Source organism: Cupressus sempervirens, chromosome 3 (genome assembly GCF_028749045.1).
Source record: "Cupressus sempervirens isolate cs-2001-9-10 chromosome 3, ASM2874904v1, whole genome shotgun sequence".
Classification (NCBI taxonomy): Eukaryota; Viridiplantae; Streptophyta; class Pinopsida; order Cupressales; family Cupressaceae; genus Cupressus; species Cupressus sempervirens.
This window is the reverse complement of record NC_143120.1, coordinates 804183749-804199685: the sequence shown is the minus strand read 5'-3', so window position 1 is coordinate 804199685 and position 15937 is coordinate 804183749. Positions and strand designations below refer to the sequence as shown.

The window sequence follows — 15937 nt, the reverse complement described above, 5'->3', positions numbered from 1 at the left end:
TGTATTGTCATGTTTGCAAACTTTATATGTTTTATTTCATAAAATTATAAAGAAATTCTTAAGGGAAAAAAATAATGATTTAAGCATAATTTTAATATCTATTTTTCTTTCTATTTTTAAAAATCCTCCTAAAAATATTAAACAGATACCTTTTAAACATAACTTTAAAAAAATCATTTAATTATTTTTTATTAGGCGAAGGAGGAGGAGATGGAGGGAGGGGGGGGGGGGGGGGGGGGGGGGTGGTTGATGGAGAGGAAGATGTGGAAGAAGAAGAAGAAAAGGAAGATGAAGAGGAGGAGAAGGAGAAGGAGGGGGAAGAGGGAGGAGGAGATGAAAAAGAAGGAGAAGAGGATGTAGGAGATGGAAGGGAAGAAGAAGAAGAAGAAGGAGGAGGAGGAAAGGAAGAAGAAAGAGAATTAGGTGAAGGAGATGAGAGGAGATGAGGAGGAGGAGATTGGAGGAAGAGAAAATGAAAAAGGAAGATGAAGAAGAGAAAGCTGAAGAGAAGGCGAATTAGACGAAGTGTTGGATACACACAATAGCCCACTAATTCCAATATTTTCACCAAAAAAGTACATAATCAAAAAAGTTTCCTTCTAAGATATGCTTCATTTTATTATTCTACGCTTCTTTTTATTTGTTTGACAATAAAAAAAAGTAGTTTGCGAATATTAATTTTAAGATTAGTTATAGATTTGCCTCTTTGCAGGTTTCTCAAATAGCAAGATGATAACAAGATGGTCACTACTAGTGTATTACCAACCATCTTCTACAAGATTGACACTACCCAGTGTATTACGAGCCATCTTTCAAAGTAGTTTCACTTCAAGATAAAGATACTTATTGGTTTACATATTTCTCTCATTATACAATTAGCCTATGTCAAACACAAGTGACTATGAAATTTACACTTTCCTTCTTTCTTATTTAATTAATATTGAAATATACCCATCTCATATTAAATTTGTTCCATGTATTAGTTCAACTACAACTACAAATACATTTTGCTCCAAATCAACTCTCACTTTGAATCTGCTCATATTTATTTCTCTTCCATACTATCATTTTAAAGGTCATTTTAGAACTTTTTCAAATCGATTTAAAAAAATAAAAACCTATCATTTCACTCACACATAATTGTAACAATTATCATATATGTTGATTTGCTAGCTTTTATGCTACTAGACCATACCAAATGCTTTATTACTGTTTCTTTTCTTTTTTTATATTTATGTATTATAAATTCCACAAAATATTCCTTAAAACATATCTCTTAATCCACACAATCATTGCACCTTGTTAAGGTACAATTAATAATTATGCCGATAGGTGTCCCTATAGTGGAAGAAGGTTCATCAAATTTTTTGTCTCCATGTTTATTCAGTCATAAATACTTGCTAGTGACAACTGCAGTTTGAATTTTCAATTCATCTTTCTGTCATAAATACAATGGTTATTCAGCAATAAATATTTGCTGATGACAATTGCAATTTGACTTTTACATTGATCTCAAAGTGATAAATACCAACTACAGTTTGACAGTTTCTAATTATCTTTCTTAGGTGATAAATACTAAGTGCAATTTTACTTTTCCATTGATCTTGTTCTTCGATAAATACCAACTACTGTTTGACAGTTTCCAATGATCTTTCTTTGGAAATAAATACTTGTTGATGACTACAATTAGACATATATTACTTAGGGTAACAACTGCAGTTCAAAATTAAATACTTGTGGCTGACAACTCTAATTCTCCATTTTAACCCTTTAATTACTATAGAAACCTCAGAAAGATATCGATTGACATATTTAATATAGATATTATCTGAATAAATATATATAAGCTAGTTTAACAAGTTTGAAACTTTTGCAAGTATTATTTTATCGAATTCAAAAAATAATAATGGCAGATGATACTAAAAACTGGATACCCGATTCAAATTTAAGTGCCAATTTATTTCACCAAATTCTGTAATTTATCTTCTCAGGGTGATTAAAAAGCACAAACGATGAAGATGACAGTTCACTGCAGTTAAAAGCTTTAAAAAAGTTGGCCTTCAACTCGAGTTAACTTGGGCTGAACAGTCAATGAACTTGTGTACGTGTCAAACTGTGCGTCTGCAACTGCCACGTCTCATGCATTTTTCACCACGTGTGCTGTCCACCTTCCTCTATTCATATTCCACATCTATCTTCCCTTGATAACAATTTTCATGTGAAGGAATTACAGTGAAAAAAAGAGACAGATTGGTGAAGGAAAAACATGGGGTCTGCAACATTTGTTGAGGTGCTGCTCTCAATATTTCTCCCTCCGCTTGGAGTTTTTCTGAGATATGGCTGCGGAGTATGTCTTTGCTTTTCTCATTTCTTGGGATTCCATTTTTCTCTTGTAATCACACTCTTTGTACATGAATTTATGTGGGTAATTGTTGTGGATTTGCAGGTGGAGTTTTGGATTGATTTGTTGCTCACACTTTTGGGCTTTATTCCGGGGATCATATATGCTCTCTATGTTCTTGTTTGATGAAATAATTGGAAGAAAAAATAAGCTTCTTTGGTCATGTTGACCAGTAGAAATGCCCATTTTGTTCATTCATTTTGGGATATTTTGAGGACATATATCTGACAAATCATTTGTAATTTAATCTACCAAGATTGTAGTGGATCATGAATATGATATGTATTGTGTTTTCCTGATCTATATATATTGTTGTCCTGTCATTTATTAATGAAGATCCAGTAGAATTTGAATCATACTCCAGACTCTCATAGTACAATATTTTGAGCTTGTATGTGTGTCATTAGAATGAGATTAAATCAAGAGTCAATAAAATAGTTTTCCTTCAAAATGTTGCACGATGAGGGGGAATGTACAAGTAAAGATTTCGTCGTGGGTTGAGTTACAAAAGATGATTGGATATTGAATATTGACTTAATCACCAGAAACAAAAGCATGCATTGACATATACATTACAGAGATTGCTTAAATTGTAGAAATGTTTGTTTGACATTGCAAATATGTTTCTTGCATAAAGAAAAATTTAGTTTCAGTGTGTAGTAATATTATAGATTGATGCTTTCATTTTCCTTTTGGAGTTATACATCAGATTAAATTAAAATGTGAATAAGTCATGTTGCACAATTTATTAGGCTTTTTTCAGTTTTTTTGGGTTAGTATTTCTTTGAGTAGAACTAAGTTTCTTTCATGGCAGCGGAGATTTTGGGGAATAACTCCTTGGTAGGATGGACAATGATTCTTATAATATTTGGGCCCTTTTATAGATTTGTTTGAGCAAGTTTTTGGATCTCCTGTTTCCAATGGTCTCTTGGACTGTTATTTATGTTTGTTTGTCTATGAATCTTGTTTAAAATTTGTCTTTTGTAAATAAGATCTTGTTGAACTATTTTTTTTGTGATCTTTCATTTCTTTCATTCAAGGGAATGTCCATAGACATTCTATTGAGTTATGTAATTGTATATTTGATAATATAAATTGTTTATTGTTGCATTCTCGATGATTGTTTTGAGGGAGAGAGAGGCTGCAAATTGTTTGTGTTTTGAAAGATTGAAGTATAGAAAAGACTACACAAAATCTTTTAAAAGGGATAGAAAAAACTAATCTTTTAATTAGATGTTTTTTTGTCAGCTTCACATTTATCACAGAAAATTATATTTATATAAATATTAAATAGTAGAAAAAATTATCTCAAAGCAATGCCAAAACTTACAAAGCAAAATATAATTTTTACTATTAAAATAGATCAGAAAACTTTAAAAAATAATAAGATTAAAAAATCTAGAATCTACAATTATAGAAACCTCTGGATTCCCTCTCTTAACATGAAAAATCAATTTTTAAAATTGAAATAATAACTTTTTTAATTAAACCAATACATCGTCTTAAAAGGTCAAGATTGAAAAAGATATGTTCCGTAAGTTGGGTTAAGCTTTCGTCAAACATTTGTCATTTAATGTTTACCTCAGCAGATTTAGAAATATTGTTTCTTGATTCAAGAACTTAAAAGAGATTTCATTACATCCCTTACATCTCAAAAGCAAATAAACACATAATAGTGCAAATGAAATGAGTATTACTGCATGTACCAATGCCCTTAGCTTATTTTGGCTACTGGTGGATTCAAAATATAAATTAATTAATTGAATAAAAAATTTATAGACAAAAAAAAGGAAATAAAATAAGAGGGAAAATAATTTGTGGAGCCACGCGGTATTTTTGGCAATAAGCATCCACCTTATTTTCATCCCCTCCTCTCTTCTTCTACCTCAAGAGCATGTTCCCATGCCATTGCTTAGCTTATTTTGGCTAGCTGCTCAACTTTTTTAGGAAATAATTGTGATTTGGTGAGACCATGAATATATATTTTGCTGTTTATTTTCAAGTAGGAATTTTGGGTTCTGAATTAATTAATTGAATATTAGTTTCACAGACAAAAAAATTTAGAAATAATATCTTTTAAAAAAAAGAGGGAAAAGAGTTTGTGGAGCCATATGGCATCTTTGACTTATTTTCAACCCATATTCTTTACCTCTAGCTTATTTTCAATTGCTAAATAATAGTTGCTCCACTATAATAGCTAAAGATTCTAAATTATCCCTTTAAGACAATTTAAAATGTCTATGGGAATGCAAAACTACTTAAACAACCTTAAGAAGGCACATGAGAACACAAGGTAATTTAATCACTATATAATAGCTACTCCACCAAAATAGTTAAAGATTCTAAAATATCCTTTTTAGACAATTTAAAAGGTCCACAGGAACATGTTGCCAACTTTCAGTCTATCGCTTTTATGTTTGTAGTTGTTGTCATTTCATTGAGATTTTTTCCAATTGCTTGTTGAGATAGCCCTTAGGTGACTAACTTATCATCAAGTTTCCAAGAGTCTCACTTTTTCTTTTTTTTGGGTCTCCCTTGCTTCACTTTTCCTTATTTCTCCATGTGAGATTCTTGTCATTCCAATGCACTTAGGGCTTAGGTAATTTAGGTTTGGTTGGTATATGGTTTGAGCATCTTCCCAATGAGAAGTGAGTCTCTCTTGTCTTCGTGACATCTCTCTTGCTCCAACATTCTCGTTTCCTTCATTTTCTAAATCACCTGGCTAGCTATCCACCTTGGTGAAATTCATCAAGCAGGAACTCAAAGCTCGAAGTCATGATAGCATTCATAGATATACACCTGCTTGACTTATGATGAAAGGATCTAGAGAAGTAAAAGCTACAGCTAAGAAAGTCTCGAGTAAAAGTTTTGAGGTTAAAATCCATTTTTGTGCAAAGAAACGGGTTTGCATGTTTTCATGTTGCTTACCTGATGGAAATGAAACTATTCAATTCTATTTCTGAAGCCAACAAAGCTCATGCTCCATTCAAAGATTTTATGCATCAATGGACCTAGGCATGATGCTAAAAAGGAATAAATCCAAGCCTGTGATGGTGAATCCATGCTCAAATTTCCATCTCGAGGATACATAAGGTAACTAACCAAAACAAGGGAAAATGCTTTACAATTGTTCTTCCCTTAGAAAGTATTGGCCTCAAAGGAGTTTTCTATCCTTCAAAAAGATAAAAGGCCACTTCTCTGAAAGATTAGAAAGGTAAAGAACTATGCAAGTATAGTATGAGAATATTTTGTGGAGATGCCAAAAAGATGCTTATGGTAAAGTCAGCCCTGAAGGTGCATTCCTGATCTCAATGAGATCAAGTGTTAAATAGCTCAATGCAGAGAATAAGAAAATGAAGTGCAAGAGGTGTTGGAGGATTATTGCCCACACTACGATCCCACATCAAAGGAAAGATAAGCTTACAAAAAAATTGATCTACACTTTCTCCTTTGCATGTAAAGACTTATCAGGGTATGTGTAGGATCATGGTCAACCAAACTATGGCCTTAAGTGGTAATGAAAAACTAGCAAATAAGGGTTATGTTAACTTAACATGTAATTTTAAAGTAGTTATGGGCTTTATATCAAAAAGTTGCAAGAAAATAATCTGTAAAAAATTGAATGTAATTTCTAAACTACTAGACCTTACTTGGAGAAAAAATAATTTGATTTGTCAAAAATTTGGATTTTAATGCAGTACTACAAAAATTTCAAGGTGAAAATAAAAAGTAGGTGAATGTCTAACCACCTTAATCACAATCAAATGATAATATATTTTAATATAGTTATAGATTTAAAAAAAAAGTAGACTCATGCCTAGATGTGACACATATTTTTGGGTATTTTTATTTCAAATAAATAATTAAATATGAATTTTCTACTATAACATTTTTTAGAATAAAAAAACTTCTATGTCTAATCACCTTAACTAATTAAAAACTTTACAAAATTAATTAATTTTTTTCTTATACTAAGTGAAGCATAGAATGTGCCATAGCTTTTGGATTTCAAAAATGTTATACTGTTTGAAAGTTATAACTATTTTTCAATCAGTATGTCAATCAACAATTTACATACATCTTCATTAAAAATTGACTAATAAATAATTATCGAACTCATAATTTGACAGTAATTATATCTTTTGGTGTAATTAAATATTCACTAATTACACTTAGTTAAGCTTACTTAGGATAATGCATTTCATAGTAGTTTGTGATTGAGACACTTAGGAGTTTCCACCTCAATTAAATACATAGTGTAGGAGAATTCCACTCTAGTTGGTCATAGTTGTTTTTATCTCATTCCACCTTTAGTGCACATATCATATTATCATCCTCATCGCACATACTTCATTGCATAATGGAGGATGATCCACCTTTGGTGGACATGTGATTCCACCTTGTGTGGGTGATAACTTCCTTATCATTGTCTCTTATCGCCTCACCTATATAAGGAGGCCTAATAGATCAATCCATTGGATGTCAATCAAATCCATTATCAATAATAGCATTCTTGCATCTTCATGCAATTGTCTTGAAAATCTCTTGTGGAAGTTATCTTGGTCTTTCATTTGATCCTGGGGGTGTTATAGAGTCACCTAAAACTCTAACATGGTATCAGAGCTCTCATGGTGTGAAGACTTCTTCTAAAGAAGTGCAATCTTGGCTTGACTCATTGTTGGTTTAGCATTTGGCAATTTGGGCATCATAATTTGGAGGACATTTCAGAAGTCCTATTTTGTGACCTTCTATTGCAGGTGAAAATTGGGACTTGCTGGTGCAAATCAGAGGTTGGCATCGTATAGAGGAGGTCTAAAAACCCCTAAATCAAACTTTGTTTCATCCAAATCAGATATCTGAGGACAAATCTACAACCAATTGATTTTTGAAGGTGTGGCAATGGCAATTTAGTTGAAATAATTTCAAATGCAATTTTCAAACAACGATATCTCCCTCATACAGACTCCTTTTTCCAAGATTTTTTTTTTTGGGGGGGCAAAATTTCACAATCTACATAGTGGTGCAAGTGATTTTGGATCTCTGTCTTTGAATTTTTCTGAAAATTGCAAATCTTATTTTTTGAAACTTTAAAGGCTTTATTTGGGAACATTCGGTAACATTTTTAAGTCCAATTTTTTTTGAAAGTGCATGATTTTTCCTCTACTTTCCAGATCTATAATTAGATTTCAATGGTTTGGAGTGGAAATATCACTTTCAAAAATAGATTTTTTTTTACTATATTTGCACTTGGTGAATACTTGGATTTCAATTTTCTTAATTGAATCAGTAATTTGAAGGAGTTATCAATTGATTTCAGTCATCATTTGATTTCATTATGGATTTTTCAAAAGTTCGATTACTCACTCCATATAACTATCATGAATGAAAACAAGAAGTTTCTAATCAGTTGATGAGTATTGGATTGCTTAGAATGATTCTTGGACATGATCTAGAACCAGCTACATGTGTTGTAGAAAGAAGGAAATGGTTTGATAGAAGGGATAAAGCACTTTGTTCTCTTAGATCTACCATATCCAATGATTTTTAATATCATATTGCATCCTGCACACATCCTCATGTTGCCTAGACTACATTGGAAGGAATCTTTGGTAAACTTGATAGAATAAGAAAATTCAAATTGGAGAATGAGCTTATCGGTCTAAGTACATGTGATTCTAACAATATTCAAGACTTTTTCTCTAAGTTCAATTCCATTAGATTGGAGCTTTATAATTGTGGCATTACTAAAGATGATGAACAATTGATATTATCTATTCTTTCCAAGCTAAGTCTTGAATATTCAATCTTTGTTTCCACATTCTATGCTACTATGGATGCTCTTGGTACTGCATACAAAATGCCTTCTCTTGATGAATTTGCAGCTTAGCTCACAAGGGAATAAACAAAGTTAGCACACATGGGTCAATTGAAGCCTTTAAAGAATCAAGCATTGGTTGCAAATGACTCCTCTTGAAAGGTTCCCAAAGGAAAGGGAAACAAACAACACAAGGATCCTAAGCAACATGAAAAAGGTGATAACTCTCCTTCACAACATAATATTGAATCCAAGTCCTCTTCAAGAGAGGAATCATCTAGAAGAAAGAGAGATAAATGTGCTTATTGCAAAAAGTTAGGACATGATGAGCATAAATGTTTCTATAAGAAGATTGATGAGCTTACTCACATTTTTCAAAAGAACAATATCTAGTTGCCCTCATCAGTGTCTTCTCCTTCTTCTCAATATTGGGAAGCTACAACATCTATATCATCATCCATGTTAGGTTCCACAATAGGTCAAGATAATAACACCACTATTCCTCTCACAAGGATACTATATCTATTTTAAGGACTATCTATTCCATTATGAAAATACATTTGAATTGTCAACCCAGAGATGTAAGACTTGAAATGGGTCAACATAATATGTGCACTAAGTTCCTTTGAGAGTCTTAACACCTAGGTTGCAGGATAGTAAAATGCATGAAAGAAATCTATACTACTGACACAGAACAGTAAACACACTTAGACTATCTATAGAGAACTATGGAAACTACGAAAAAGATAATTCTAAACTAATTAACAATTCAAACATCCACTATGATCAATTTCCACAAGTGTTGCAAGAACTTTCACAATAATTATGTTGCAAGACTAATATAGTAAATCTATCTTAAATAGGAAATTGCAATAAATGAATCTACTCTACCTAAATCTATTCCACCTTCCCAAGTGGGCCCCCTTGGTTGGCTTCAACTAACTAAGAACACAACAAGTAGTCCAAAATCACTCTTTCATTAAAATTCTTCTTTTGCTATATGACTGAATAATTCGTAGAGAGCAGAAAAAACAACTTTAGAATCCTTCTTTTCAACTAACCCCCAACTTTTTCCATTTTTCCCATATATATAAAGTATTAAAACTTATTAAAAACATAACATAAAATAAAAATAGGAGCAAACGTTGTAAGAAGTAAAAGGTACAATGTCAACTATGATTTTAGAACATTGATTAAGCAACAACATAACGGTCCACAAATAATGTAACAAGTTGGCTCTCCTAGAATAACTGACCTTGCAGACACGGCTTATCGCCTAGAACTAACCTGCACTTCTCATGCTATGACTGGTCTTCATTACTCCTTTTTAATATGGTGCTCTCCACTCTTTGTACCATATGCACAATAACATTTCTACTCTCATTCAAATATTAAAACATAGCTTAAAACATTTATATGAAATACTGCACTTTATATATAATATTAAGCAAGGTATGTTATATCCACTATCCATAGGTTTAATAGGTTCTAGCTACATTTAACATAAGTTCACAAGGCATTTAAAATAGATATATTAGAAATGTTTTTCACACGGCTCAAAGAGTAAGTTCAAACTATGTAAACACTATATCAAATTTGAGACATTAATATGCCTCATCATCTGCCCCCCACTATGCAAATGCTTGTCCTCAAGCATTTTACTTCTTTGCCATTGCTTTGAAATCTCCTACTATTGTCTTCCCCTATTTCTCACTTTTGAAGGTGTAAAAATATCCTTTGGATCATCTCCAATGCTCACCCAAGTGTTCTTCAACTAATGGATCTAACCTGGTAGAATTGCTTTCATATAGGGGCCAGAATTAAGGGCAGGAGGTTGGAAGGTTAGTGGCATTTATAACTCTTTCTTGATTTGCCTTCCTAATTGCATGTATTTAGCCACTCTATTTACTAATGCCTCAAAATTAATAGGGTTGTGTGGTTCAGCCTCCTTGAAAGATTCTAGCAATCGGCTCCATCTATTTCTAAGCCCTACAATTGCTCTTTGTTGTGTGAAATTAGGAAGTGTCTGATACTCTTTGTAAACTTTTTCCCTTTCTTGAAACACTCTCTTTGATTTCTGATTTTGGCCTTCCACAAGTTAATTTGAACCAATCTCTCAAGAAGTCATAAGGCTTATGGGAAATAGAATTTTCCTTTCCTTTTTGATTTTCCTCAACACTTATACAACCCATATTGTAAAGAAAGTTAGGAACATTAACTTGCATGTTATGCCTTATGCAACTAAGAAATTTAAAATGATGAGCATGAAAGTTTGAAAACCTATCTTCACAGGTTAAATATCTGATAATGTGCATTGCTAACTCTAGATATGGAGGTGGAAGAGAAAGTCTCTTACATCCTTGTTTTGTAATTTTCAGTTGAGGGTCACCTTATTGAGTGAACTGTACCCTTGAAGACCTGGCATCATGTTCATTTGGATAATGTTCCCTAATTGTTAGTAATCCTATGACCTCTACTATCCTTTCCTTGGTAGCAACTACTCTTAATCCCCAAACTGAGTCTTACCCTTCATCAAATGTCATCATGAACTCCATTTCCACTTCTTTATTAAATTATATTAGTTGTAAGAATTAATGGAGCCATCCATAAGCATGAAATCAATGAACTGCTTCAATGTGCTAAGTTATTGTAGCACTTAGTTGATGCTGAGTTACTATAGCACTTAGTTGGTGCCAAGTTAATGTAGCACTCTTCATGTGCCAAGTTACTGTAGCATTCCTTCATGTGCCAAGTTAATGTAGCATTCCTTCATGTGTCAAGTTATTGTAGCAATTCCTTCATTTTTTGAATTACTGTAGCATTCCTTCATGTGCCGAGTTATCCAGTGTATGCCAAGTGCTAGTATTTGGACGTGATTTCTATAGGCCGACTTGAAGATTTATTTTGTTCACGACATTTATATTAAGATCTTTTCTTGGGATGAGTTTAGACCGTTGTTGGATTGGCCTTCCTCTTATATAATGTTCTAGAATGTTCTGTAAGCCGTTTTGGCAAGTATAAATAGAGTTTTTTGGCTTAGAGTTAGGCAAGTTTTTAGAGAAGAAGAATTGAGAGTAGAACTAAAGGTACGAATTTGCTGTTGGATCTTTGTAAGTGAATGTTTTGTAATTGGCCATAACCCAGAAGGCCTTATAGTTGGGCATGTATGAAGATGTTTTGATGAATCAATAAAAGTATTTCACTCTTCTTCCTCCTTTGGTTGATGTTCCTTGTGTTTGCTTCCATTGTGATAACTCTTGCAGGGTGGTTTGGATAGCTAGGTGAGCCTTTGTCCCTAGTTATTCTCTCTCTTGCCTGCACCAGTTGGTATCAGAGCTTGAGGTTCATCCTTGTGGAGATTGGATCATGTAGAACCCTATTTTGGATTTGGTTGTAGGGTGGAAAATTTGCAGATTTGACCTATAACTTGTAGAGGGTTACGATCTTGTAGGAACCTAATTTGTAAATATGGTTCATGGTAGAAGAAATGTTGATGTTTCTATATTGGATCAGTTCAGACAAATTGCAGCTAGATTAGATGCTATGGAGATAGCCCAGAGGAGAGGAGCACATCTTGATGATGTAAGTGATGATGAAGCAATAGCACCAAATCATAATCTAGAACATGAAGAAGATCAAGATGAGGAAAGATTGTTGCGAGTGTTGTCTAGGGAAAATTCAAAGCCTGTTGTGGAAGTTGTTCCCTATGATGGAAAATTGGATACCAATGTTGTGCTAGATTGGATCTCTGATATGGAGAAGTTTTTTGAGTATGAAAACACTCCTAAAAATAGAAAAGTGAAGATTGTAGTCACTAGGCTGAATGGTCATGCATCGTTATGGTGGGAGCACTTGCAAACTAATAGACAAAGGAGAGGAAAGGATAAGATCAGAACTTGGCCAAAGATGGTGAACAAGGTAAAGAAAAAATTCCTTCCTACTAATTACCAAGTTAGCTTTTTGAGAAAGATGCAAAATTTGAAGCAAAAAGACATGACTATGAAAGATTATATTGAGAAATTCTATAGACTGGACATCAGATCTGGACATGTGCATGATGATGTTGAGAAAATTGTAAGGTACATAAATGGATTGAGATCTGGAATACAAGATTAAATAAGTTTCGTGAAGTTGGAGTGTGTGGAAGAAGCATGCCAATATGCCTTGAAGGCTGAGGAGATCTTGACAAAGAATCATGAACAAAGACAAAGAGGTAGAGGTGGTAGATTCCAGAGAGGTACAGGTAGATCTTATAGAGAAAGTGGTAGATCTAACAATTCTATGTAGGATAAAGGCAACTCTGAATGGAAGAATGATGAAAAAGGCAAGACTAAATGGAAAAGTGGTAATTCTTACTAAGGAAGAGGTAATTCTTATTCTAGAGGTGGATTTCATGGTAATTATTTTAGATGTGGCAAAGAAGGGCATAGATCTTTTGAATGTAGATCCTCTAAAAGTGGACAGAATAATAGAAATTTTGTGATTCAAGAAGACATTGAAAGTTCACCAAGTGGACCTGAGGCTGGAGAAAATTTGATGGTGAGAAGAACCTTATGTAATAAAGGAAGTGATGAGGAACCTATTTTAAGGAGAATTCTTTTCAAGACAAGATGTAAGATGGCTAGAAAATGCTGCAAAGTGATCATTGATAGTGGAAGTTCTACAAATCTGGCATCAGAAGAGCTAGTTACCAAGTTGTAGTTGCAGAGGCTGAAACATCCCAAACCTTATCATGTTTCATGGATAAAAGATGAGCATAAGATATTGGTAAGTGTGCAATGCCTTGTGAAGTTCAAAATTGGACATTACGTTGATGAAGTTTTGTGTGATATTATGCCCATGGGTTGTTGTCATATTTTGTTGGGTAGACCTTAGCAATATGATAGATATGTCGTACATGATGGAAGATTGAATCAATATGCTTTTTGGGTAAATGGGAAGAAACAAACATTGCTGCCTTTGATTGAAAGTCCAGATGAGGTTAATTGTACTGCTGTAAAAATTTGCATGGTTAATGGGAAATAATTTGAAAAGGAAATGAAAAAGAACCAAGTCTGTTATGCTATAATTCCAAGAAAACTGAGTTTTGTCAATGGAGATTGAGTGCAAGAAAATAGTGTTAAACGAGTGCCAGTCAGTGGTAACCGAGTGATAGATGGTAGTATTGACCGAGTGCTAGAAGAAATTGCAGAGTTGCTGAATGAGTATAAATACATTATTGTTGATGATATCCCAGATGATTTACCTCCTATAAGAAGTATAAGTCATTGTATGGATCTGATTACTGGAGCTAGTTTTCCAAACAAAGCACCATATAGATTGACACCTGCAGAGAATGAAGAACTTAACAGACAAGTGCATGAGTTGTTGCAAAAAGGTTTGATTAGATAAATCTTGAGTCCATGTACTATACCTACTATATTAGCACCTAAAAAGAATGGAGAATGGAGAATGTGTACTGATTCCAGAGCCATTAACAAGATAACAGTGAAATATAGGTTTCCTATGCTGAGGACAGATGACATAATGGATTGTTTGAGTGGAGAAAAGTATTTTACCAAGATTGATTGGAAGAGTGGCTATCATCAGATTAGAATCAGAGAAGGTGATGAATGGAAGACTGCTTTCAAGACAAAAGAATTTTTTTATGAATGGTTGGTTATGCCTTTTGGTTTGACTAGTGCACCTAGTACTTTCATGAGGTTGATGAATGAAGTTTTGAAAAGATTTTTGGGTAAGTTTGTGATTGTTTATTTGGATGATATTCTAATATTCAAAAAGACTAAGGAAGAACATCTTGAGCTTATTAGACAATTATTGTAGAGGTTGAAAGAGGAAAAGTTGTTGATTAATCTGAAAAAGTGTTCTTTTATGCAAGACGAGATTGTGTATTTGGGATTTGTGATTTCAGCTGATGGATTTAGATGGACCCTGAGAAGGTTAAAGTAATTTTGTAATGGCCTACACCTGAGAATGTGAATGAGGTAAGATCATTTCATGGTTTGGCTAGTTTTTATAGTAAGTTTATAAAGATTTTAGTGTTGTTTGTAATGCTATGACTGAGACAATGAGGGGAGATAAAAAAGGAATTCAAGTGGACACATGGAGTTGATAAGAGTTTTGAGACTTTGAAACAAAAGGTTGTTGAATTACCTATATTGGCTTTGTCATATTTAACAAAGTATTTCAAGTTGGATGTGATGCAAGTGGTAATGCAATAGGAGCTGTATTAAGTCAAGAAGGTAAGCTTGTTGCTTTCTTTAGTGAAAAGTTGAATGATGCTAAAAGGAAATATTCAATGTATGATCAAAAATTTTATGCTATTGTTCAAGCATTAAAGAAGTGGAGACATTATTTGATGCCTAAGGAGTTTGTGTTGTATACTAATCATAAAGCTTTACAATACTTGGGAAGTCAACATAAATTGAATCAAAGACATATGAAGTGGGTTGAGTATTTGTAGAGTTTTACATTTGTCACTAAGCATAAGAGTGGAGTTACTAATAGAGTTGTTGATGCATTGAGTAGAAGATGTTCCTTGTTAACTAAAATGAAGGTTGAAGTTCTTGGTTTTGATAAGATGAATGAGTTATATGATGTTGATCCTGATTTTTCTAAGGCGTGGAGAGAGTGCAAAGCACCAAATCTGATAGATCACATAAGTAAGTATGATGAGTATTTCATTCAAGAAGGTATGTTGCTCAAAGGTGTTCAGTTGTGTATTCCTAGAAGTCCTATGAGGTTGAATCTGATTAAGGAAAATCATAGTGGTGGATTAGCTTGACATTTTGGAATTGATAAGACATTGAGTTTGCTAAAAGAGAAGTATTATTGGCCACAAATGTATAAGGATGTTCAAAAAATTGTAAAGAGTTGTGGAGTTTGTCAAGTTGCAAAGGGAGTGAGTCAAAATACGGGTTTATATACACTTATTACTGTTCTTGGAAAACCTTGGACTGACATTAGTATGGATTTTGTTCTTGGATTGCCTAAGATAGTGAAGGGGTATGATTCCATATTTGTTGTAGTGGACAGATTTTCTAAGATGGCTCATTTCATACCATGTAAGAAGACATCAGAGGCTGAGCATGTTGCTGAAATTTTCTTTAAAGATATCGTGAGATTGCATGGATTACCAAAAAGTATTATTTCAGACAGAGATAGTAAGTTTGTTGGTTTTTTTTGGAAGACTTTGTGGAAGAAGATGGGTACTGAATTGAAGTTTAGTTCTAAATTCTATCCACAAATAGATGGACAGACAAAGGCTATGAATAGAAGCTTAGGAAATTTGCTAAGATGTTTAGTTGGGAATAAGCCTAGTAATTGGGAGATGGTATTGACACAAGCTGAATTTGCATATAATAATTCTATGAATAGGAGTATAGGGAAGACACCTTTTGAGATTGTTATTGGAATGCATCCTAGAGGTATATCAAATTTGAGAGATGTTTCTGGTGAAGAAAAGAGAAGCGCTGCAAGAGAAGAATTTGCTGATTTTATGGAGTCTTTGCATAAGGAAGTGAAGTTGAGATTGGAACAAAGTAATTAGAAGTATAAGGAGAATGCTGATTAGTCTAGAAGACACCATGATTTTCAAGTTGGTGATGAGGTGATGATTCATTTGAAGAAATGAAGATTCCTAGTTGGAACATATAGTAAGCCAAAGATGAAGAAATTTAGAACTTGTAAGATCTTGAAGATGTTTGATAGTGATAATGCTT

General features: G+C 33.3%; 1 protein-coding gene across 1 annotated transcript; it reads left to right on the top strand.

Annotated features, from left to right (window-relative positions):
* The first annotated feature begins 2201 nt into the window (after positions 1 to 2201).
* Positions 2202 to 2757, top strand: LOC149569243 (low temperature-induced protein lt101.2-like). Its single transcript, XM_089817715.1, has 2 exons — positions 2202 to 2347; positions 2447 to 2757. The coding sequence occupies exons 1-2, from the start codon at positions 2267 to 2269 to the stop codon at positions 2525 to 2527; spliced, it is 162 nt and encodes a 53-aa protein (XP_089673841.1). The 5' UTR covers positions 2202 to 2266; the 3' UTR covers positions 2528 to 2757.
* Positions 2758 to 15937: the final 13180 nt, after the last annotated feature.

Excerpts from the sequence above, each read along its gene's own strand:
- LOC149569243 (XM_089817715.1), top strand. The coding sequence starts at position 2,267 with ATGGGGTCTGCAACATTTGTTGAGGTGCTGCTCTCAATATTTCTCCCT. Across the intron at positions 2,348-2,446 it reads TTCTGAGATATGGCTGCGGA|GTGGAGTTTTGGATTGATTT; the intron begins GTATGTCTTTGC and ends GTGGATTTGCAG.